The 21,737-nt window shown below is 35.7% G+C and overlaps 2 protein-coding genes across 4 annotated transcripts in view; one reads left to right on the plus strand and one right to left on the minus strand.

Annotated features, from left to right (window-relative positions):
• GPHN (gephyrin) overlaps positions 1–21,737 on the minus strand; it is a 609,285-nt gene that overhangs the window by 27,570 nt on the left and 559,978 nt on the right. For all 3 annotated transcript variants that reach the window (XM_060095976.1, XM_060095978.1, XM_060095977.1), the window contains one exon: positions 2,043–2,130. In XM_060095976.1, coding sequence (XP_059951959.1) covers positions 2,043–2,130 — 88 coding nt within the window. The remainder of the gene's footprint in view (positions 1–2,042; positions 2,131–21,737) is intronic.
• On the plus strand, positions 15,154–15,432 carry LOC132489185 (protein canopy homolog 1-like). Its single transcript, XM_060098120.1, is given in 1 exon segment — positions 15,154–15,432. A coding segment is annotated over 1 exon segment (279 nt).

Raw genomic sequence — 21,737 nt, forward strand, 5'->3', positions numbered from 1 at the left:
ATGGGACTAAATGAAATGTTAAGGGAAATAAAAAATATTTTAACAAATTATTTATTTGTTTGGAATACTGTTGATTAGTTTTAATATTCTATTGCTATATGGCTTTAGATGTGTAAAACAAACTCAAGGAGACCTATATGGTTAATTAATACTTTTGTTGCTAAATAATCAGGGCAAACCTATGAGGCCAGTCCTTTTCTGTGATCAGTAATGATCTTTGTGATTATTTTGATCATACGGGGTGGGGGAGACACTGTTAGGAAAAATTAAGAGACTTTGAAATAGGAAGAAACAATTATTGGATGTCCAGTCTAGTGTATCCTTATTGATTATCTACACCTTTCATTGTCTTTGAGCTACTTTACAATTCTGTAGGTGGTGGAAAATTTATAGTAATGCACACAATTCTTTAGTTTTTAGGGCTAAAAGCAGATACTGTTTACCTGAAACTTTTGGTCTTTTATAAAAATGAAAACTCTTTGCAAAGGCTATGTGAAACAGGAGGAGGTGGGGGTGGGGAGAGATTTTGAGGGAAGCAACTATGGAAGAGTCATTTCTCCTTGGCTGAGAAGAGGATAGAGGTCTGTGGGTCCCACAAGCAGCAGGGGCCCCTTTCCGCTGCCCTAAGACTCCCAGCCTCTCCATAATCCCAGTGTTATTAGCATGGCCCAAAAGAACAAAGACCTGAGGTCTAATGGCATGACAAAGACACTCTAGATGTATCCAGCGAAGACTGGTGACCAGATGTGTCTCCTTGATGCTCTGTTGCCTCTTAAGCCCCTCCCAGTTCTTTGGCATAATTTTTGGAGGCAATTAGTCCTATAATGGCTTAAATAAAATTTCCTGCCAGTTCTGTAGCATAGGTACTCACAGTAGAATTTAAGTTGAATCACATAAATAAATTTCTTGTGTACCTGAGTTTCTGCACTTAAAATTCATGCGTGCTACATAATGCTTCTGGATCTTTCCTTGACTAACTTCCCTGTCTTTTCAGTGACTGGTTTTCAGGCTCTGCCCTTGGGCTGAAGCAGATGTTCTCTCTCTTACACTTTTCTTTCTTTCTGCTACTGAAGTACACTGGAATTCTTTTGGGGACTAGAATTTGCAGGCTGGCAGGAGTTTGCTGCATTGATGCTTTCTCTCTTTCTTCCTGGTTCTTCTTTCATATGATTCCCCCTCAAGGAGTTAGGAAGGACAATTATTAGCTCCTATGGAATACTCTGGGATGGCCAGTTCCTAAAAATCTCCTAGTAAATTAAAGGTTTAGTGTAAGTATCTTACCACACAGAGAGTAAAAAAAGAAAACCAATATGCTTTACTATATTGGCTGTTGACCTGTGAGCAAATCCCTGGGATAAATGACATCTTTGTTAGCACTAATAACGAAGGTTAAGATCGAGAAGTGTTCTGTTCTTACCATAATTGAGCCACAGTTGCCAAGCCTATGTAAGCTATAAGCTTGTTGCCTCTTCAGAAGTACTGGAAAAGCAAACTTCTGGTCTGCCAAATAGGTACTGTCCCATAATTAAGTTCATTAGCAACTAAGATAAGTTTTATATGAAACACTTCCTGGAAATAAGAAATTTAAATTTTAAGTACTCTTTACTTCAGGGTTTGCCCTCGTGATGCTCAGAGCACGTCAGGCAGTTTGATGGTAATGAAAACAGACATGTTGCAAATTATTTCTTATAGCTTTGCTACAATGTAGACCTCAGCCCCTAGCCTTTGTGATCTTGGGAGAGGACTGCAGCAATCTGCTCTACCCAGGGCTCAAGACCTCTAGGAGACTTTGAGGGAAGACTGACCCAGCAATCTGTCTGCTATGAAGAGAATACCTACCTACATTTTAACACCTTCACTCCTGGATTTAATTTGAGATGGTAAGCTCTCTGACTTATCTGCACTGCATACCTTTTAGAATGCCCAGAAATTTCTGAAGCCCTGTGGATTTTCAGCTTTGTGGGAGTCTGGTTATGGATACCAGATGACTACCACACCACTGTTAATCAACTGCATACTTCATGAACCTCATTTTTTCATACCTTTTCCCCCATGGACACACCCCCTGATGTGATGATGACATCAGCACGACTGATACCCTCATTCAAGGCATTGAGTAAGTCATCTGGGCTGGAAAAAAAATAAAGACAAATAAATTAACACACAAGGAAAAGATTTTAAATATAGTGCCAACTAAAAACTAGACCACCTATTCAACGAGTAGGCATTAACATAAGTACAGCACAAAAGTCTGTACGAAGTGGGAATCAAAAAGGTCTCTGCACAATAAAAGCATAACTCATTGCGGAGAAAGAAACTTGTAAGTGTGGAAATAGTAGTTACTGGTACTTTCACAGGCTTTTTACTCAACAAGGCAGTATAATGAGGAGAGACAGTGAGGTGTGGATAGGCTGCCTAACCATCCCAGTTTGCCTAGGAATATGCCAGATGTAGTGCTGAAAGTTATATTTCCTAGGAAATTTCAGGCACACCAGGACAGTTGATCACCCTAGGTGTTGGAGACTTAGGACTCTTTAGAGGGAATATGACTTAATTTAGTTAGGCCTTGAGAAATGGGCTGAATTTTTACAGGTGGGAAGGAATGGGAAAGGGCCTTGTAAGCAAGAGGATCAGACTGTGATGAAGCCTGTGGTGTTCTAGATGAATGGGGAAAATGAACTGCTTGAGTGAGAGACCTGACTTGGAACGGCTGGGATAGGTAGTGTAGGGCACGATTTTGGAGGGCCCTCAAGGTCAAGAATTTGAACTTCATCTAATGGGAAAAGGGTGGGGGGGTCCCTAAAAATATAAAGAGCCAGTAGGTGTTTATTGGGAAAAGGGTAGAGAAAAAAAAAGAACAAGGAAGGCAGACAGTATGAGATATTTTGAGAGGATAAAGGGACAGGGTGAATGTTAGGGATTGAAATTAGTGAGATTCCTGACAGTCAACTGAAAAGACAAGTGCACCAGGCCCTCTGATTGTACAGATGGAAGGCCTGGGAGGAAGGATGACGTGAAATCAACAGTCTTATCATAACTATGGATGTTAGAAGGGTTGCAAAGGCCTAACTTGAGATTGATCAAGTGAGAAAAAAACAAAATGCCAAGCATCAGGGTTTCTGGAGGGACAGGAAATCAGGGAATAGCTGAAAGGGACTGTTTAGTCACAATTTTAAATGCATACAAAGCTACTGGGCAATGTGCACTGCACTTGCATTTACCTTCAAATGATGGAGTACAGAAAAGGTGCCTTTTGAGGAATATTTGCTCAGCCTAAACCCTTGTTTTCTAAGAACTTTTTACCCTGTGGAGAAGGGAGGTATTTCCCTCTCTCCCACATAGACATCTAACATGTACATTTAAAAAGGGAACAATCCTGGCTTCTGATGCTGTAGTTCTTGCTTTTAGTCCTTCTTGAGGCCTATTCTTGGTCTTGTGCTCCAGGAGACAATTCTTCCCATAAATCTTCCCATAAATCCCTCCCTTTGCTTAAACTAGAATCAGCAGGTTTTTGTTAACTTGAAATCAAATGATGTCTCAATGGGATAGCATATGTTCTCCCAAATCTCTCATGGTAGTGAAGTTAGTTCATATCTTTTTCCCTTGATGCACTATTCCATGGGAGGATGAGGAGGAGGGAGAGGAGATGAAGGAGGAGGAGGAAGAAGAGGAAAAGGAGGAGGAGGAGATTTGTAACTAGCACAAATTTTATCCAGGGGTGACAGAGGTAAGGAGAGGAACTTGAAATCTACCTGAGAGGCTCTCCAGGAGACAAAGTTGGGAGGTGGCACATTACAGAGATTGAGAGTGTGAACTCTGGAGTCAGACTGCCTGAGTTTAAATCCTGGTGCTACTCCCTGCTAGATGTAGAACCTTGGACAAGTTGCTAAACCTTTCTTTGCCTTAGTTTTCCATCTATAAAGTAGGGATAGTATTGGGTTGTTATGTGGGTTAAGTAACATAATATATATAAGTTTGTGGGATAGTACCTGGTACAAACTGAGTTTTCATGAAAGGTTGGTTGTTGTTGTTATTACTGTGGTACTGACAAAAGTTATCATACAAACCTAACAAACTGGCAGAGTTCAACTTTAGCATATTTGACTGTTTTTATTTAGGAGAATATCTATGACTAACACAGAAGAAAATCATAGATTGGACCTCAAATACATTCACAGAACTATATGTGAAAAGCCCAAAGGGCTCAATAAATAAGCTAGGCCTGGTTCCAGCCTGAATAGTTCCATTTACTATTAGGTTCTCTTACTGACTCTAGATAAAATTCTCCTGCTCCTCAAGCACTGGCCTGTCCATGAGTGTACCAGAGGTTGTTTGGCTTTGGTGAGCAAGGTCCCAAGGAGACAACAGTAAAAGTTTGAAAAATGGCTCACATGAGGTTCAATCTACAACACAGATCCTTTGAAATCATCCAGTTAATTGCTTATGCAGCCAAAAAGATACCCAGGTATTCAATGAAGGTAGGATCTATGTGTAAAACATTAAGAGAACCCCCAAAACTTAAAAAAAATCCCTGACATGAATTTTGAAGCTAATTTGGTTGGGCAACATCTTGAAAGAATTATATTTAAAAATGGGTGTATTTTTGAACTATGTATTTTGAACAGATTTTTCATCAATCTTTTTCATTTAGCTTTAGGGAAAAAGATAACAAATTATTCTTTTGTACTGAAATACTATAAGATATGTATGTGATGGATTCCTGATCACTGCATGCCCAGCACTCTGGTCCCCTTGCCTTGCTGTATCATTAAGCTGAGCCAAATGGTTGGCCTATGGAGTAAACGGGAAAAACATCACAAACACAGGGTGATGTGGAATGTGATTCAGGTGAAGGGATAATGACTATTATCAACACAACATATAATTTTGTGTTAGTATAAGAGACATTAGCTAATTCTACCAATCTTACAATATTTAATTTATAGCTTGTCAACTCTACAGGATTATGGCAAAGTCATTGGAAACAAAGCAGCAGTGACATACACATCAACATCTTTGTAGGTGGGTAAAGTTCCTGGGACAGGCTAGCTGATGGCTGCAAATAAACATACTTTTCAATGATTTTTCCCCCCTTATTCCTTGTTTTCATATTATCTGGGAAAGACTTTTTTCCTATTTTGTAAAACTGCAGAGTCATCAACTCTCCACATGATATTTTCTAACTTGCAGAAATAAACTAAAAGGAATTTTATACCAAGCAAGTCCTTACTGTAATTTATTATGTTTCATAGAATACACTCAATGCTGCTTTCTTCTCTGTGGCTGATGGATTCACAAAAATCACTAAATCTTAAAATTGGAAAGGCCTTTGGGGGTCATTGTGTTCAGTAGCAGAGCTGGGAGCACTCTTTGGGGCTTGCCCTTCTCTATCTCCCTCTGCCCATCTCTTTAGCTCTACTTTCAGTTGCATAATTCTGGTGTGTGGGATCTAGTAAGAGATCATAGCTTACAGGGACAGGGACCAATGTATGGCAACTGTCAGAGGATTTGTAACTGCACTTATACTGCATGATATAACTCCATTTATTATTTCACAATAAATCTCTGAGGTAGATTGAACAGTATGATTATGCCTATTTTACAGAAAAGGAAAGTGATATTAAGAGAGGCAAAGTAGCATATTAAAGGCTAGGCGGAGCAGTAAGTGGCAGAGCTAGGACTAGAACCTCTGTTTCCTTGTCGAGTGCCTAAGCAGAGTGAGTGTCTAGTTTTTTCAGGCATATGATATGTCATACAAGGAAAACTCTCATGAGAATGGACCATTATGCAAAAGCATAAAACAGAGGATGCTAAGGCAGCAGAAGAAGATCTGTCTGGGATGACAAGAAAAGTGCATCTGTGAACATGTTAGTTCTGCAGAATGAAACAAACATAGTTCTGAATCCTATATTCAGATGAAAACTAAATAAGATTTTGATTAAACATGACTTAGGGCTTGCTCACAAGTCATAAATTTGCTCTCTTTTTTGTGATTCATATTTAAATTGAGGAAATATTTTTCACATAAGACAACAGTATAACACCCATGTATCCATCTCTCAGATTTGACCAATGCTAATATTTTCCCATATTTATTTCATATTCCGTCCCCCCAACCTTTTTATTTTTAAGAACTAAAAACTGAGTTTGCTTTCTAAGACTAAGAGATTACTCTGAATAATGATAAAAAATAGGTAGCAAGGATTATAATCATGGATATTATAGTAGGATAAAAATAATTCATGATTTTCTCAGTTTTGTTAGAGAGCATAGCATATTAATTTTCACAACGATAAGAGAGTAAAATGAAAACATAATATGACCTTATATGTCTTATATATGACACTACTTCCTATATATAAGATCAGTTGATATTTAAGAAATAAAATTAATGACAATAATTCTCTTGTTTTAAAAGAACAATACACTGTCACACTTATGTGTTAATTTTACAACTCTATGATGTAGGCAGGGCAAGAGAGGTCAATGAAATTCAGAGAGGTAGTGACAGGTTCAAGGTCACCTATGTTCACTCTACTATTCTTTTAAACTACAGTAGTATTCACACTGTGAAAGACACTTTGTTATATGCATCGTCAGAAAAAACTATTTATCATTTTTATCTAAGTATATAAATATTATTTGTGTATGCCAAATAGTGATGATCAAAAACCAATAACTTGTATTTTTTACATTTGAAATATCTTCTCACCATTGCCACTGGAAGGGATGTTCAATTAAGCAGATTAGTAAGTTTTCTAGGTATATACCAGTAGCTTCCCTTTTCTCAAAGAGCAGCAGACCTTAAAGGGATATTGTGATATCATTTAATTCTTTCTTCATTAAAAACTGCAGTTTTAATTAGATTTGAAAGGTGATTAACCATTTCTTTAAAGATAAATCTAATACTAGCATTAATCTTGATTTACTAACACTTTCTATCCATTTTCACTTGAAATAAGTATCTACCCATGGTTCTCTGAAAGTACCAATATTATATGAAAACATTCTATAAGAGCATTGATTTAGTGCTAAATGCTAGAAATTTAAGTACTCGGTGACAGAAAACAGAACTGTCAACTGAAGCCTGAGTGTGTCAGGGCCTAGAATCCAGTTTTGTCTCTACTGCTGAGATGACTTTGAAAAATGAACATCATTTCTTGGGGTCTCATTCTCCTTATTTGTAAAATGAGAACATTTGGACTAGGTCCTTTCTATGTCTAACATTCACTGATTTAAAGCACTAGAAGCTGATTGGGATGCAGTTTAAGCACAAAGGTATTATTTTTAAGTTGACTCAGAAGTCTACGTAAAAAATACTAAGACCACCCTATCCCTAACAGCTGGGAAAGCCCAAACCTTCATAACTAAATGTCCAGGAAGCACAGAGGCTTCAATAGAAGACTGTCAGCTTGTTATTGCTGCTTTGCCAATTCAGGAGTTGTGACTTCCATGCCTTTTACCACTTTGATCCTCTTTTCCACTACAGCTACATTCCCATCGGGTCTACGGCACCCTAGCAGCTTCTTGAGGGCTAAGGGTGAATACAACTCTCAGTAGGTAAAGGAAAATACCAGCAATTTAAGCTGCCAGCAACTGGAGGGTGGAAGAATAAGAACGATAGTTAGGATGGCTCTTAGTGAAATCAACATGTTGGGGAGAAATAGATAATTTTAACAACAAAAACAACACACAATTAAAGCACTAATGGGGATTCATTTACAACCTTAAAAGGATGTTCTGGAACAAAAAATATAATTTTCAAAATTTAAAATTTAGTAGATGAAGGTGAATATAATCCCTGTTGAAACTCAATTAGTGGCGTGGAAAACCAAGTGGTAGAAATGTCTCAAAGAGATGTACAAAAATATAAAATGACATAAGTCATGCAGGAGATGATAAGAAATTTGGAGGACACAGCAAGACACTGACATATGATTAATAGGAATCCCATACGGGAAAAAAGGAACTGATAGAGGGGGGAAATAGAGGAAAATTTCATTTATTTGGAATGACTTGGGCTTGAAGATTGAAAAGATTCCAGGTAAGTTCCAGGTAAGACTGACAAAAAATTATAAACCTAAAAATGTCCTGGTTAAATTTTATAATTTCAAGGATAAAGAGAATATCTTACAAGCTGTCAGACAGAAAGATTAAATTTACTGACAAAGAAAAAAATAATACTGTTTTTGGACTTCTTACCTACAATACTAAAAACTATAAAACAGTAGATTAACATCAACGTACTCTGAGAAAAAAGGCTTGCAACCCCCAAATCCTATATCCAGTCAGACACCACTCACCTGTCCGGACAGAAGAATAATATTTGTGAAAATGTAAAAATTTAGATAATAAATCAACAAGTAATGTTCTGGAAAAATGGCTCTAAATGAAAAAAATTAACCAGATCAGAGATTTCAAGATAGCGGAAGATGAAGAGTAGAGAAAACACTAGTAAAATACACACACATTTATAAACTATATAACTAAATCAAAATGAATAACAATCAAATAAACTGGGGGATTATAATATATGTACTAAACATGGATTTCCCAGAAGTTGTAGAGACATACTGCAAGAGAAAACTTAGTAATAGTCTAGATTTAAAAGCATTATCTCAGCAATGCCTAAAAGTTGAGTGAGTGAGAGGAGATGGGAGAAGTAAAAGTGTTCTCAAAGTCTCATTGGTGTAGGATGTGCATGGAGGAAAAGGGAAGGCCTTGTAGGAGGGATATAGTGAGCACCTTTTAAAAGTATAATAGTGGAGAAATGAATATTTGATTATTAGTATCAGAAATTAGAAGGAAAGCATGAGGGGGATGGTAGAGTACAGCACACCTTCCAAAATAATGAAAGGGAACAAATAGCGCCTGGATCAAACCAACAATAGGGAAAAGGACAAAGAAGAAATAACAAAGTTCTATTAATAGTAAAAATAAAGTAAGATGGAAGGAAAAAATATCAAGAGAATAATATATAGCAAACTTCATGGTAAAGCAAAATGAACATCAAGCTAGGATAAGGGTTACAGTAACCTAAGGCAAATGCAAGATTGAGTTTTTTAAAGCTCAATTCCCATTTGGATGTTATTTATAAGGGATACACTTAAAAGAGATGAAAGAATAAAAATAAAAGGTATGCCCAAAAGACACCAGGCTAATGTAAATATTCAAAAAAGCAGGAATGGCATTTTAATGTCAAAGTGGAATTTAAAGTCAAAAGAACTAAAAAGGATAAAGAGAGGAAACTAATTGTGGTAAAAGGCAAATTTATAAAACTGATACAATAATATATGACTGTCTCACAAGTCATGTTCTCATTTTATCTAAGCTTCTTGACTGACCTACCAAATCCCTGCACATTGTAGGCACTCAATGAATGAATGAACACTGGCCTCAAATTAATCTCTCCACAGTAGCTTTGGGAATAAATAATGTACAATATTTACAACTATAATGATATTATGGGCAAATAATATCTGTGGGTGGATGAGAAGATACTACTAACATTTACGTAATCATAAATAGTACTTTCTTTGAGAGGCTGTCATGTAGAAGAGGGAGTCAAGTTATTTGGTGTTGCTCCAGGCAGAATTAGAACTAATGGATAAGAGAAACAGGGATAAAGACTTTGGCTCAGTGTAAACAGAAAAACATCCTTGCCATAACAGGCATCCAACAATAAATGTTCTCCTCATGAGGCAAATAATATCTTTCTCACTAAAAGCATCAAACAAAAAGCTGATGGCCAGCTGTTAGAAATTTTCTCTAACACCTCCACTGAGTAAAATATTGGAGAAGCTAACATCAGAAATTCCTTTCAATTCTAAGATATTGTATACTATGGAAATACCAAAATTTATATAATTAACACAATGACTATTTTCTCTTCATGTGTAGACTGAACCAGAGATGGAGAAACTGATGCAGGCATTGCAATATAATACTCAGCTTGTAGATCACACTTGTCTCCCTCTCACTTTTTGGATATCAGGAACATTTGACTATTTGACTTGAGTGAAAAAAATAGAAGCATTTTTCCTCCCCCAAGCTATGACATTCACCTTCATCTTGGAAGATGGTCATCAATAATAATAACAACTCTTCCTAGAGTTGCAACTTAATTAGATGTCAAAAAAGCTTAAAGTTAATAGAAAGGTAGATAAAAGAGAAAGAAGTATATCTCAGAATAAATCTATCAGAAAATGAATGTGGCTTTCTCAAGACTTTACATACTAATCAATTTCTGTGAAGAAGGAATATGTCTAGAGGGTATGATATCTTTTGACTATTATATCTTCTCAGATTTCAGTGGGTATTGGGGGTCCACTTTCAGTTCAGACTGCTTTTTAAAATTTCTATCTGGAATAGGGCCAAGATGGCAGAGTGGGAAGATGCTGAGCTCACCTCCTCCCACGGGCACACCAAAATCACAACTATTTACAGAGAAACTATCGATGAGAATGACCTGAAGACTAGCAGAAAATCTCATTGGTAAAGGCGAATATACAGTAAACCAACCACTCATAAAGCTAGTAGGAAGCTTAAATGAAAAAAGTAGTAAAATCATCTATATTCACAGTAAGTAGTTAAGGGCATACAAACAAAAATATATAAAATATGATGTCAAAAATATTAAACATGTAGGGGAAAGTAAAAATGCAGGGTTGTTAGAATGCATTTGAACTTAAGAAAGCATCAACTTAAAATAATCATGTATATGTGTATGTAAACCTCATGGTAAGCACAAACCAAAAATCTATAAAAGATACATATACAAAAAGAGAAAGGAATCCAAACGTAACAATAAAGATAGTTATCAAATCACAAGGGAAGAGAGCAAAAGAGGAAGAGAGGAACAAAAAAGACCTACAAAAACAAGTAACAAAATGGCAATCAGTACACACCTATCAATAATAACTTTAAATGTAAATGGATTAAATGCCCCAATCAAAAGATAGAGTGGCTGAATAAATTAAAAAAAACAAAACCCATATATATGCTGCCTGCAAGAGACTGACTTCAGATCTAAAAACACACATAGACCAAAAGAGAGGGGATGGAAAAAGGTACTCCTTGCAAATAGAAAAGAAAAGAAAGTTGGAGTAGCAATACTAATGCAAGACAAAATGGACTTTAAAATGGAGAATGTTAAAAGAGACAAAGAAGGACATTACATAATGATAAAGAGATCAATCCAACAAGAAGATATAACAATGTAAAATATATATGCACCCAACATAGGAGAACCTAAATACATAAAACAAATATTAACAAACATAAGAAAGAAATTGATAGTAACACAACAACAGTAGGGGACTTCAACACCCCACTCACTTCAACGGACAGATCACCCAGACAGAAAATTAATAAGGAAACATTGGCCTTAAATGACACATTAGACCTGATGAACTTAGTTGATACATATAGACCATTTCATCCAAAGCAGCAGAATACACATACTTTTCAAGTGCATGTGGAACATTCTCCAGGATAGAACACATACTAGGTCACAAAACAAGGCTCATTAAATTTAAGAACACTGAAATCATATCAAACATCTTTTCTGACCACAACACTATGAGATTAGAAATTAACCCTAAGGAAAAAAACTGCAAAAAAAACCCCAAACGTGGAGGCTAAATAATATGCTACTAAACAACCAATGAATCACTTAAGAAACCAAAGAGGAAGTAAAAAAGTACCTAAACACAAATGAAAATGGAAGCACAACAACCAAAAACTATGGGACAGAGTAAAAGCATTTCGAAGAGGGTAGTTTATAGTGATATAAGCCTATCTCAGGAAACAAGAAAAATCTAAAACAAACAACCTAAACTACACCTAAAGGGAAACTAGAAAAAGAACAAACAAAACCCAATGTTAATAGAAGGAAATAAATATAAAGATCAGAGGAGAAATAAATGAAATAGAGACTAAAAAAGCAATAGAAAAGATCAATGAAACTAACAGCTGGTTCCTTGAAAAGATAAACAAAATTGGTAAACCTTTAGCCAGACTCATCAGGAAAAAAAGAGAGAGGACACAAATAAATAAAATCATAAATGAAAAAGAAGTTACAACTGACACCATAGAAATACAATAGTTCATAAATGATTATTACAAACAATTATATGCCAATAAAATGGACAACCTTGGAGAAATGGATAAATTCCTACAAACGTACAATCTCCTAAGACTGACTCAGGAAGAATTAGAAAATATGAACAGACCAATTACCAGTAATGAAATTGACTCAGTAATTAAAAAAACTCCCACCAAACAAAAGTCCATTAACAGATGGCTTCACAGGTGAATTTTATCAAACTTTTAAAGAACCATTAATGCCTATACTTCTCACATTATTCCACAAAAACGAGATGGAAGGAATGCTTCTGAACTCATATATGAAGTCAGCATCATCTGATATCAAAACAAAGATATCACACAAAAAAGAAAACTATAGGCCAAAATCACTGATGAACACAGATGCAGAAATCCTCAATGAAATATTAGCAAACAGAATTCAACAATATGTTAAAAGGGTCATATATCATGATCAAGTAGGATTTATTCCAGGGAGGCAATGATGGTCCAATATCCACAAATCAATTAATGTGATACACCACATTAACAAACTGAGGAATAAAAATCATATGATCATCTCAATAGATGTAGAAAAAGCTTTTGACAAAATTCAACATCCATGTATAATAAAAACTCTCAACAAAGTGGTTAAAGAGGCTACATACCTCAACATAATAAAGACCATATATGACAAACCTACAGCCAACATCATACTCAACGGTGAAAAGCTGAAAGCATTTCCTCTAAAATCAGGAACAGGACAAGGATACCCACTTTTATTCAACATAGCATTGAAAGTCCTAGCCACAGCACTCAGACAAGAGAAAGAAATAAAAGGGATCCAAATTGGAAAGGAAAAAGTAAAACTGTCACTGTTTGCAGATGACATGATACTATATATAGAAATCCTAAAGACACCAGCAAAAAAACTGTTAGAATAAATGAATTCAGTAAAGTTGCAGGATACAAAATTAATATACATAAATCTGTTGTGTTTCTATACACTAACAACAAACTATCAGAAAGAGAAATCAGGAAAATAATCTCATTTACAATTGTGTCAAAAAGAAAAAAATACCTAGGAATAAAACTACCTAAGGAGGTAAAAGACCTGTACTTGGAAAACTATAAAACACCGATGAAAGAAATTAAAGATGACACAAGTAGAAAGATACACTGACTGTGTCCATGAATTGGAAGAATTAATATTGTTAAAATTACCATACTACCCAAGGCAATCTACAGATTTCATGTAATCCCTATCAAAATAGCAATGGCATTTTTTCACAGAACTGGAATAATTAAAAAATTTGTATGGAAACACAAAAGACTGTGAATAGCCAAAATAATCTTGAGAAGAAGAACAAAGTTGGAGGTATCAAGCTCCCTGATTTCAAATTACACTACAAAGCTACAACAATCAAAACAGTATGGCACTGTCACAAAAACAGACCCATAAATCAATGAAACAGGATAGAGAGCCCAGAAATAAACCCAGACTTATGGTCAATTAATCTAAGACGAAGGAGGCAAGAATATACAATGGAGAAAAGACAGTCTCTTCAATGAATGTTGTTGGGAAAACTCGACAGTTACTTGCAGAAGACTCAAACTTGCCTAATTTCTTACACCATATACAAAAATAAACTAAAGATGGATTAAAGACCTAAGTGTAAGACCAGAAACCATAAAACTCCTAGAAGAAAACATGGGCGATATGCTGTTTTACACTGGTTGTAGCAATATATTTTTTGGATACGTTTCCCCAGGTAAAGGAAACAAAAGCAAAAATTAACAAATGGGACTACATTTGTTAATTAAAAAGCTTTTGCACAGAGAAGGAAACTATCAACAGAATGAAAAGGCAGACTACTGAATGGGAGAAAATATTTGCAAACGATATGACCAATAAGGGGTTAATATACAGCATATATAAATAGCTCATACAACTCAATATCAAAAAAAACCCAACCTGATTTAAAAATGGGCAGAATTGGGAGACTGGGATTCACATATATACAGTATTGACACCATGTATAAAATAGGTAACTTAACGACAATATACTGTATAGCACAGGGAACTCAATGCATTGTGGTGACCTAAATGGGAAGGAAATCCAAAAAGAGAGGGGATATATGTATATGTATAACTGATTCATTTTGCTGTACAGTAGAAATGAACACAATATTATAAAGCAACTATAGTCCAATAAAAATTAATTGAAAAAAAAGATGGGCAGAGACCTGAATAGATATTTTCCCAAATAAGATATTTAGATGGCCAGCAGGCACATGACAAGATGCTCAGCATAACTAATCACAGAATTGCAAACCAAAACCATAACGAGATATCAACTCATACCTGTCAGAATGGCTATTATAAAAAAGGCAACAAATAACAAGTGTTGGCAAGGATACGGAGAAAAGGGGACCCTTGTGCAGTGTTGGTGGGATGTAAATTGGTGTGGCCACTATGGAGGTTCTTAAAAAATTAAAAAAAGAACTACCATATGATCCAGCAATTCTACTTCTGGGTAGTTTTCCAAAGAAAACAAAACCACTAATTTGAAAAGATATATGCGCCGCTATGTTCACTGTAGCATTATTCACAATAGTGAAGATACGTAAGCAATTAAGTGTCCATTGATAGATGGATGGATAAAGAAGAGATGGTGTGTGTATATACTGTATATGGAATACTACTCAGCCATAAAAATGAATGGAATCTTGCCATTTGTGACAACATGGATAGACCTAGAGGGTATTATGCTAAGTGAAATAAGTCAGACAGAGAAAGACAAATACTCTATGATTCACTTACAGGTGGAATCTAAAAAACAAGACAAATGAACATACATATCAAAACAGAAACAGAGGCGCGGGGCGGAGGTGGTGGCCAAAGGGTCCTCTGAATCCTCACTGGATTCTGGAGGGAGAGGGGCGCGCGGAGACTGGCACCAGCTGTTCCAAAGACAGCGCAGCTGCACCTGCGAGAGGGGTGATTCGATTTCCTTAGCTCAGTCGGAGGCATTCTTCACAGACCTCTTGGATAAAGTGTGTGAGCGAATGAATGACTACAAGCTCGAAGAAGACCCCGTGACTAAGGAGAAGACTTTCAAGAGATTTGCTCCAGGGAAAAGAGACAAAATATACAAAGAATTTTAAAAATTCTATTTTTATTCTGATGCTTACAGACATTTGAAATTCGCGTGTGAAACTATAATGGAAGAGTACGAAGATGAAATATTCTCACTTACGGCCCAGGAGGCACACTACCTCGCCGACAAGCTGTGCAGTGAAAAATCAGGTCTGTGTGAAGCTTCTACTAATCACACTGAACTCTAGGAATGACGGTACTGCTAGTTAGAGGAGAGACAAGTCACAGCCCCCAAGGTCAATGTCTGCATTTCTGTCTTCATGTTTCTTCATGAGAAGAAACTTTACATCTCTTGTTCATACTGCATTGTCTCATGTTTGATATTTAATTGAACACCTCTTGTTTGGCATCATGACGAGTCCCAATTCTTTCTATAGGTGAAGCTGAGGAGCGCATGAAACGAATTACCTTTGTAGATTTTGATACAAACAGGCTTGGCAGGAAAGCATTTAACTCAGGAAAAAAGTGAAGACATTTCATAAATGAAATAAGGATTTAACAACATGTACTGTATATTTCATGCACATATACAAGTATAGTGTTCTATCTGATAAAAACTTGATTTGATTTCATAAATACTTGACTAGTTATGAAATTAAGAAAACATATTGCTGCAAATTCCAGGTTAATTTTTCTGGGCTATATGGCTATCACTGAAAGAAGCAAACTCACTTTATATCAGGAATGAAATTTAAATTTCTAGAAACGTTAAGTGTAAAAACTTTTTAATTTCTAAAATTTAATTAAATGCATAAAAAGCAGTGAGTACTTTTACAGGGAACAATAACTATACTGGCCTTTCTGATGCATACATTCTGAATTCAAATGATTTAGAAAGTTGATTTATTATTCATGTATTTATTATCATGTAGTCTTAAAGGATGATACCAATGGCCATGTTTTGTTTTGCTGCAAACTCTCCTGTCGTGCCTTTGTTTCTTAAAGACTTTCACCTAACATTTAGCGTGTAGATTTTACTACTAACCAACCTATCATTCTTTCTATGAATGTTTTTGTAGGTGTGGAGATGGAAGGAGAGGTGGGAACTTATGGAAAATTGCCTTTTGACCATGTTAATAACAGAGTGTAGTAATAATCTAACTCTTGGAGATTTCATTGTCTCTGTTAAGTTTACATTCATTGGAATATAACTTTAATCATTTAAAAGGTCAGGACCTATTTTACACTTGTTTTAAAGAGGAAGTTCTCATTGTTGTCTCTGAGAATTTACTAGGTAGGATGCTTATACTTTGTTATGTGGATCACTATTTGCTAAGAATAAGCCAAGACCAATACATCCATTTCACTGAGAAGTGGAGAGTGGAATAGAGCAAAGTCCCCAAAACAAAAACTATTTGCCATATGTTACCTGATGGCCTAGAAAGCACATTACTTAAGCCACTCAACTGACTTGTCAGGAGGAAATAATTCTTACATTTAGAAAAATTTGCCAAAATGAAGAGAAAGAGGTTTCCATTCTTCTCCTTTTCCCACCTCAACTCTTATTAAAAGTTAGATTTTAAAAGTTAATTTCATTTATTTGGGAAAACTGAGAAGGTTTGTGATTTTTTATATGTCTGTAGCTGGCTAAGTAGTATAGATCCTACATATTAGAACCCAATGAGGCTGCACTACATGCAGCTGATAAAAAAAGGAAATAGGATTTAAGAATAATTAGCATCATTTTTCAGTAGGGTAGTAAAATTGTGACTTAAAACATAGTCCCTATAACTCTAGTAAACTTAGCTATTTAAGTTTAATTTAGCATTTCAAAAAATGAGTCATAAACATTTTCCTAACTTAGGCTTCCTTGGTAAATGCACTAAACTGTTTCTTCACGGGAACATGTAGAGACACTAGCACGAAGTTCCCTCGGAAACCATAACATTCGTGATTGTAGAAGTGTTGGCTGCGGTCCTTCCACACCCTCAATGGTAAATCTGACAAATTCTCTCATCTAGACAGTACTAATGCTAATTGTAGAATTTAAGAGATTTTGGGCTTTTGTTTCCCACCTAAAGGACCGTGGGGAGGTATGCCTTCCCTCCACTGATGGCTGTTTCTCATGGATATTGAGGCGTCTGCTTTGACTGGAGAGAACCAAATATCTTGCCTCTGATGGGTAATATCTTAAGGTTTTGCTAGATAGGGCTTTTCAGTTGTTTCTTACTTCCTAGTAAAAATAATCTTGTCTCTTGCAAGATTTTCAATATCTCATGACTTAGATAATTTTTTTAATTTCCAGATCAAACTTGTTAAACACATGTAAATGTTTGTAGTTAGTGATTAACACTATATTTGAGTGAGCCACTGCATTTCTTATGGCTGCGATGACTCTTAAGTTTCCCTCTGGGTGTGGTGAGGCTGCGCTGCTTTTGCTAATGAACAATAATGAGAGAGTAGCTAACTGCTGGCTTTGCCATGCCTCCAAACACATTCCTGCCTTTTAATGACTTTTATTGACCAAAAACAAAGCAAAAGCAAAAAGCCAGAAAAAAAAAAGGAAGAAAAAGAAACAAAACAACACCTAGGGTGTGACTGAAAAGTTTCTTAGAGTCCATGAAAAGCACCTAATTCTGGGTCAGAAGAAAATCTCGGAGAAAAGGTGGGGAGAGGTTTATAATGCTTATTAAAATAACGTGGAGAGACGTGTTTCAGGTGGATGATTTCAAATCGTACTTTTATGAGATGGTTTCTTTGGGTCTCCATGGAAGACTTCTGTGAGCCTCTTCTCATAAAGAAAAGACCAAATTGGCTGAGATGAACAGCTTATATTTTGTTATGCGGATTACGATTTGCTAAGAAGAAGCCAAGACCAATGAATCCATTTTACTGAGGAGTGGAGAGTGGAATAGAGCAAAGTCCCAAATGGGAGAGATCAATACTTGATTTACTAAAGCAAGCCCTAAAAAAAAAAGTCAATAACTGGTTATATTTTTTATACCTATTTCTCTGCTTGGTTGATATTTATTAATATATGTAATAGCATTATCTAAATATTTTAAACTATAAACAAACAAACAAACCAAAAAAACAAAACAGAAACAGTCATAGATACAGAGAACAAACAGGTGGTTGTTAGAGGGGGGATGACTGTAATAGGTGAGGGCAATTAAGAGGTACAAACTTATAAAATAAATGAGCCAAAGGGATAAAATGTACAGTGTGGGAATACAGTCAATAATAATATATCTTTGTATGGTAACTAATCTTATACATAGTGTTGTAGGTCAATTACACTTAACAAACAAACAAACAAACCCATAGAAAAAGAGATTGGACTTGTGATTACTAGAGGCAGGTGGTGAGGGGAGGGGGAATTGGATGAAGGTGGTAGAAAGGTACCAACTTCCAGTTACAAGATAAATAAGTACTAGGGATGTAATGTACAACATGATTAATATAACTAACACTGCTGTGTGTTATACATGAAAGTTGTTAAGAGAGTAAATCCTGAGTTCTCATCACAAGGAAAAAATGGTTTTTTCTTTTCTTTTATATCTATACGAGATGATGGATGTTCACTAAATTTATTGTGGTAATCATTTCATGATGTGGTCAGATAATTAAAAAAAATTTTTATTGGAGTATAGTTGATTTGCAATGGTGTGTTAGTTTCAGGTATACAGTAAAGTGAATCAGTTATACATATACATATATCCACTCTTTTTTAGATTCTTTTCCCATATAGGTCATTAGAGAGTATTGAGTAGAGTTCCCTGTGCTATACAGTAGGTCCGTATTAGTTATCTACTTTATATGTAGTAGTATGTATATGTCAATCCCAATCTCCCAATTTATTCCTCCCCCATGTTTCCCACCTTGTAACCATAAGTTTGTTTTCTGTATCTGTGACTCTATTTGTTTTGTAAATAAGTTCATGTGTACCATTTTTTTTAGATTCCATATATAAGCGATATCATATATGATATTTTTCTTTCTCTGTCTGACTTATTTCACTCAGTATGACAATCTCTAGGTCCATCCATGTTGCTGCAAATGGCATTATTTTGTTCTTTTTTATGGCTGAGTAATATTCCATTGTATATATGTACCACATCTTCTTTATGCACTCCTCTGTTGATGGACATTTAGGTTGCTTCCATGTCTTGTCTATTGTAAATAGTGCTGCAGTGAACATTGTGGTGCATGTATCTTTTCAAATTATGATTTTCTCTGGATATATGCCCAGTGCAGAAGACCTAAACAGACATTTCTCCAAAGAAGACATACAGATGGCCAAGAGGCACAAGAAAAGATGCTCAACATCACTAAATATTAAAGAAATGCAAATCAAAACTATAATGAGGTATCACCTCACACTGGTCAGAAAGCCATTATCAAAAAATCTATAAACAATAAATGCTGGAGAGGGTGTGGAGAAAAGGGAACCCTCCTACACTGTTCATGGGAATGTAAATTGGTACAATCCTATGGAGAACAGTATGGAGGGTCCTTAGAAAACTAAATATAGAACTACTATAAGTCAAATGATTATACTGTACACCTTAAACTTATATAGTGCTGGATGTCAATTATATCTCAATAAAAGTGGCAAAAAATTGTATCTGCCTTAAGTTACTGTAATACTGATTCTGGGATAAATTTCTTTTTGCTTTATCACATAGTCTACTATAGAAGTCAAAACAAAGACAGATCCTTTACCCAAGATTAGATTTTATGGACTTAGAGCATTCAGAATGCAAATGCAGTTTTATTTTAACATATTTAATATAAACACACAGATGGACAACAGCTGCTAATTAGTTTCCTGTTTCATCTGTTACACCAACTGTGAGCTGTATCATTTTAGGATGAGTGAAGATGACAGCAGGAGAGTGAGAAAAAAATTCTAGGATTTGGAGATTAAAACAATAATGGCAGTTGATCATACCAAGATAACAAAAAAAATAGTTAAGGATAAACTAATCATATACTAATTTCTTCAGAGGTCAAGGATAAATTCCTGAACTATAAATATTTTCTGGGTGTCTACTTCACGTATAGGATCAAACTATACACTACATATAGTCATCATTTAGTCCTCCTTCAGTCCCACTGGGTTTTCAGGTACTATGGAGTCATATAAAACAGAACAAAGTATGGTCACTGCCTTTAAATGTACAAACCAGTGCAGAAAACATGTGACAAAATTTAGAAAACTGAATAAAATGAGCAAATAAATTAACACTGATTGAACTTAAAATACATTAATTAAAGTGAAAATACATATAAAAAGAAATGTTATAAATGTTGAGTGGAATAGAATGATCAGAACTGGTTTGGGATAATTAGGAAAGGCTTTCTGGACATATTACTCTTTATGGGAGTCAGGTCATGTGAGAAAAACATTTTGAAAATTACAGTAATACCTAGAGGTAATTCTTGGAAGAAACAGTAACATCAACTGTAATAGCAGCTCCTAAGGATTAAAAAAGGCAAACGTAGTAGCCACTAAAAAGTCTGTCATTAAGAATAGGAAGAATCTCTTGTCAATAAACACATGTTTGTTTTTTTATTTTATTTTATTTTATTTTATTTTTTATTTTTTTTTGCGGTATGCGGGCCTCTCACTGTTGTGGCCTCTCCCGTTGCGGAGCACAGGCTCCGGACGCACAGGCTCAGCGGCCACGGCTCACGGGCCCAGCCGCTCCGCGGCATATGGGATCCTCCCAGACCGGGGCACGAACCCGTATCCCCTGCATCGGCAGGCGGACTCTCAACCACTTGCACCACCAGGGAGGCCCCACATGTTTGTTACGGTTAAAAAAAATGTTTTTGGTTAACCAGTAGAAAATGAGAGACCTCTGTTGATAAATGATCAGAAAATAAATCTATTATGTTGACTTAAAAATTAAAACTTTATTCCAGAAGGGAAGCTGGCAGTTTATAAAGAGGACAAGAACCATTTAAATTCAGATCTAAATTCTGATAATATGAAATTTCTAGTTTTATAAATTAAGCACTAGGAAGCTAGGATATATTTGGTTCACAAATTGGAGGATGTAAGGCACTGGGCTTTGTTAAGTCTATCTTGATAATTCCTGCTAAATGTGTCAGTTTTATAAGAATCCAATTTGCTATCTCTGCGCCTGTTCCCCTTCTGTTTCATGCTTCGCTGCGAAGAGGCAGCTTCACAAATTGGCAGCAGGAGCAGGCAATTTAAATCCAAAACATCAATTTATGACAGAACCAAGCAAGCCCAGCATGATTTGAGTGGGGCAGGCTTCTGTGATGGCAGTTTTCCAGAAGGGGGAATTCTTTTCTTAATTAAGGGAATTTCCCAGCCTTTCAGGCCTTGAAAGGCTAGAAAGTCCAAGTCAGCAGTTTGTTAGCTACCTTACCAAGCTGTTTCAAAACTTATGTAGAAATATAAATAGCTCAATAGTTAAAACCCAGTTTTAGGAATGATATAAATTTAATCAATGCTGAACTTTATTTAAAAAAATTTCCCCAAGTAGATTTTGTGTATCTGAATCATAATTACTGCTTA

Source organism: Mesoplodon densirostris, chromosome 4 (genome assembly GCF_025265405.1).
Source record: "Mesoplodon densirostris isolate mMesDen1 chromosome 4, mMesDen1 primary haplotype, whole genome shotgun sequence".
In the NCBI taxonomy this organism is placed as follows: Eukaryota; Metazoa; Chordata; class Mammalia; order Artiodactyla; family Ziphiidae; genus Mesoplodon; species Mesoplodon densirostris.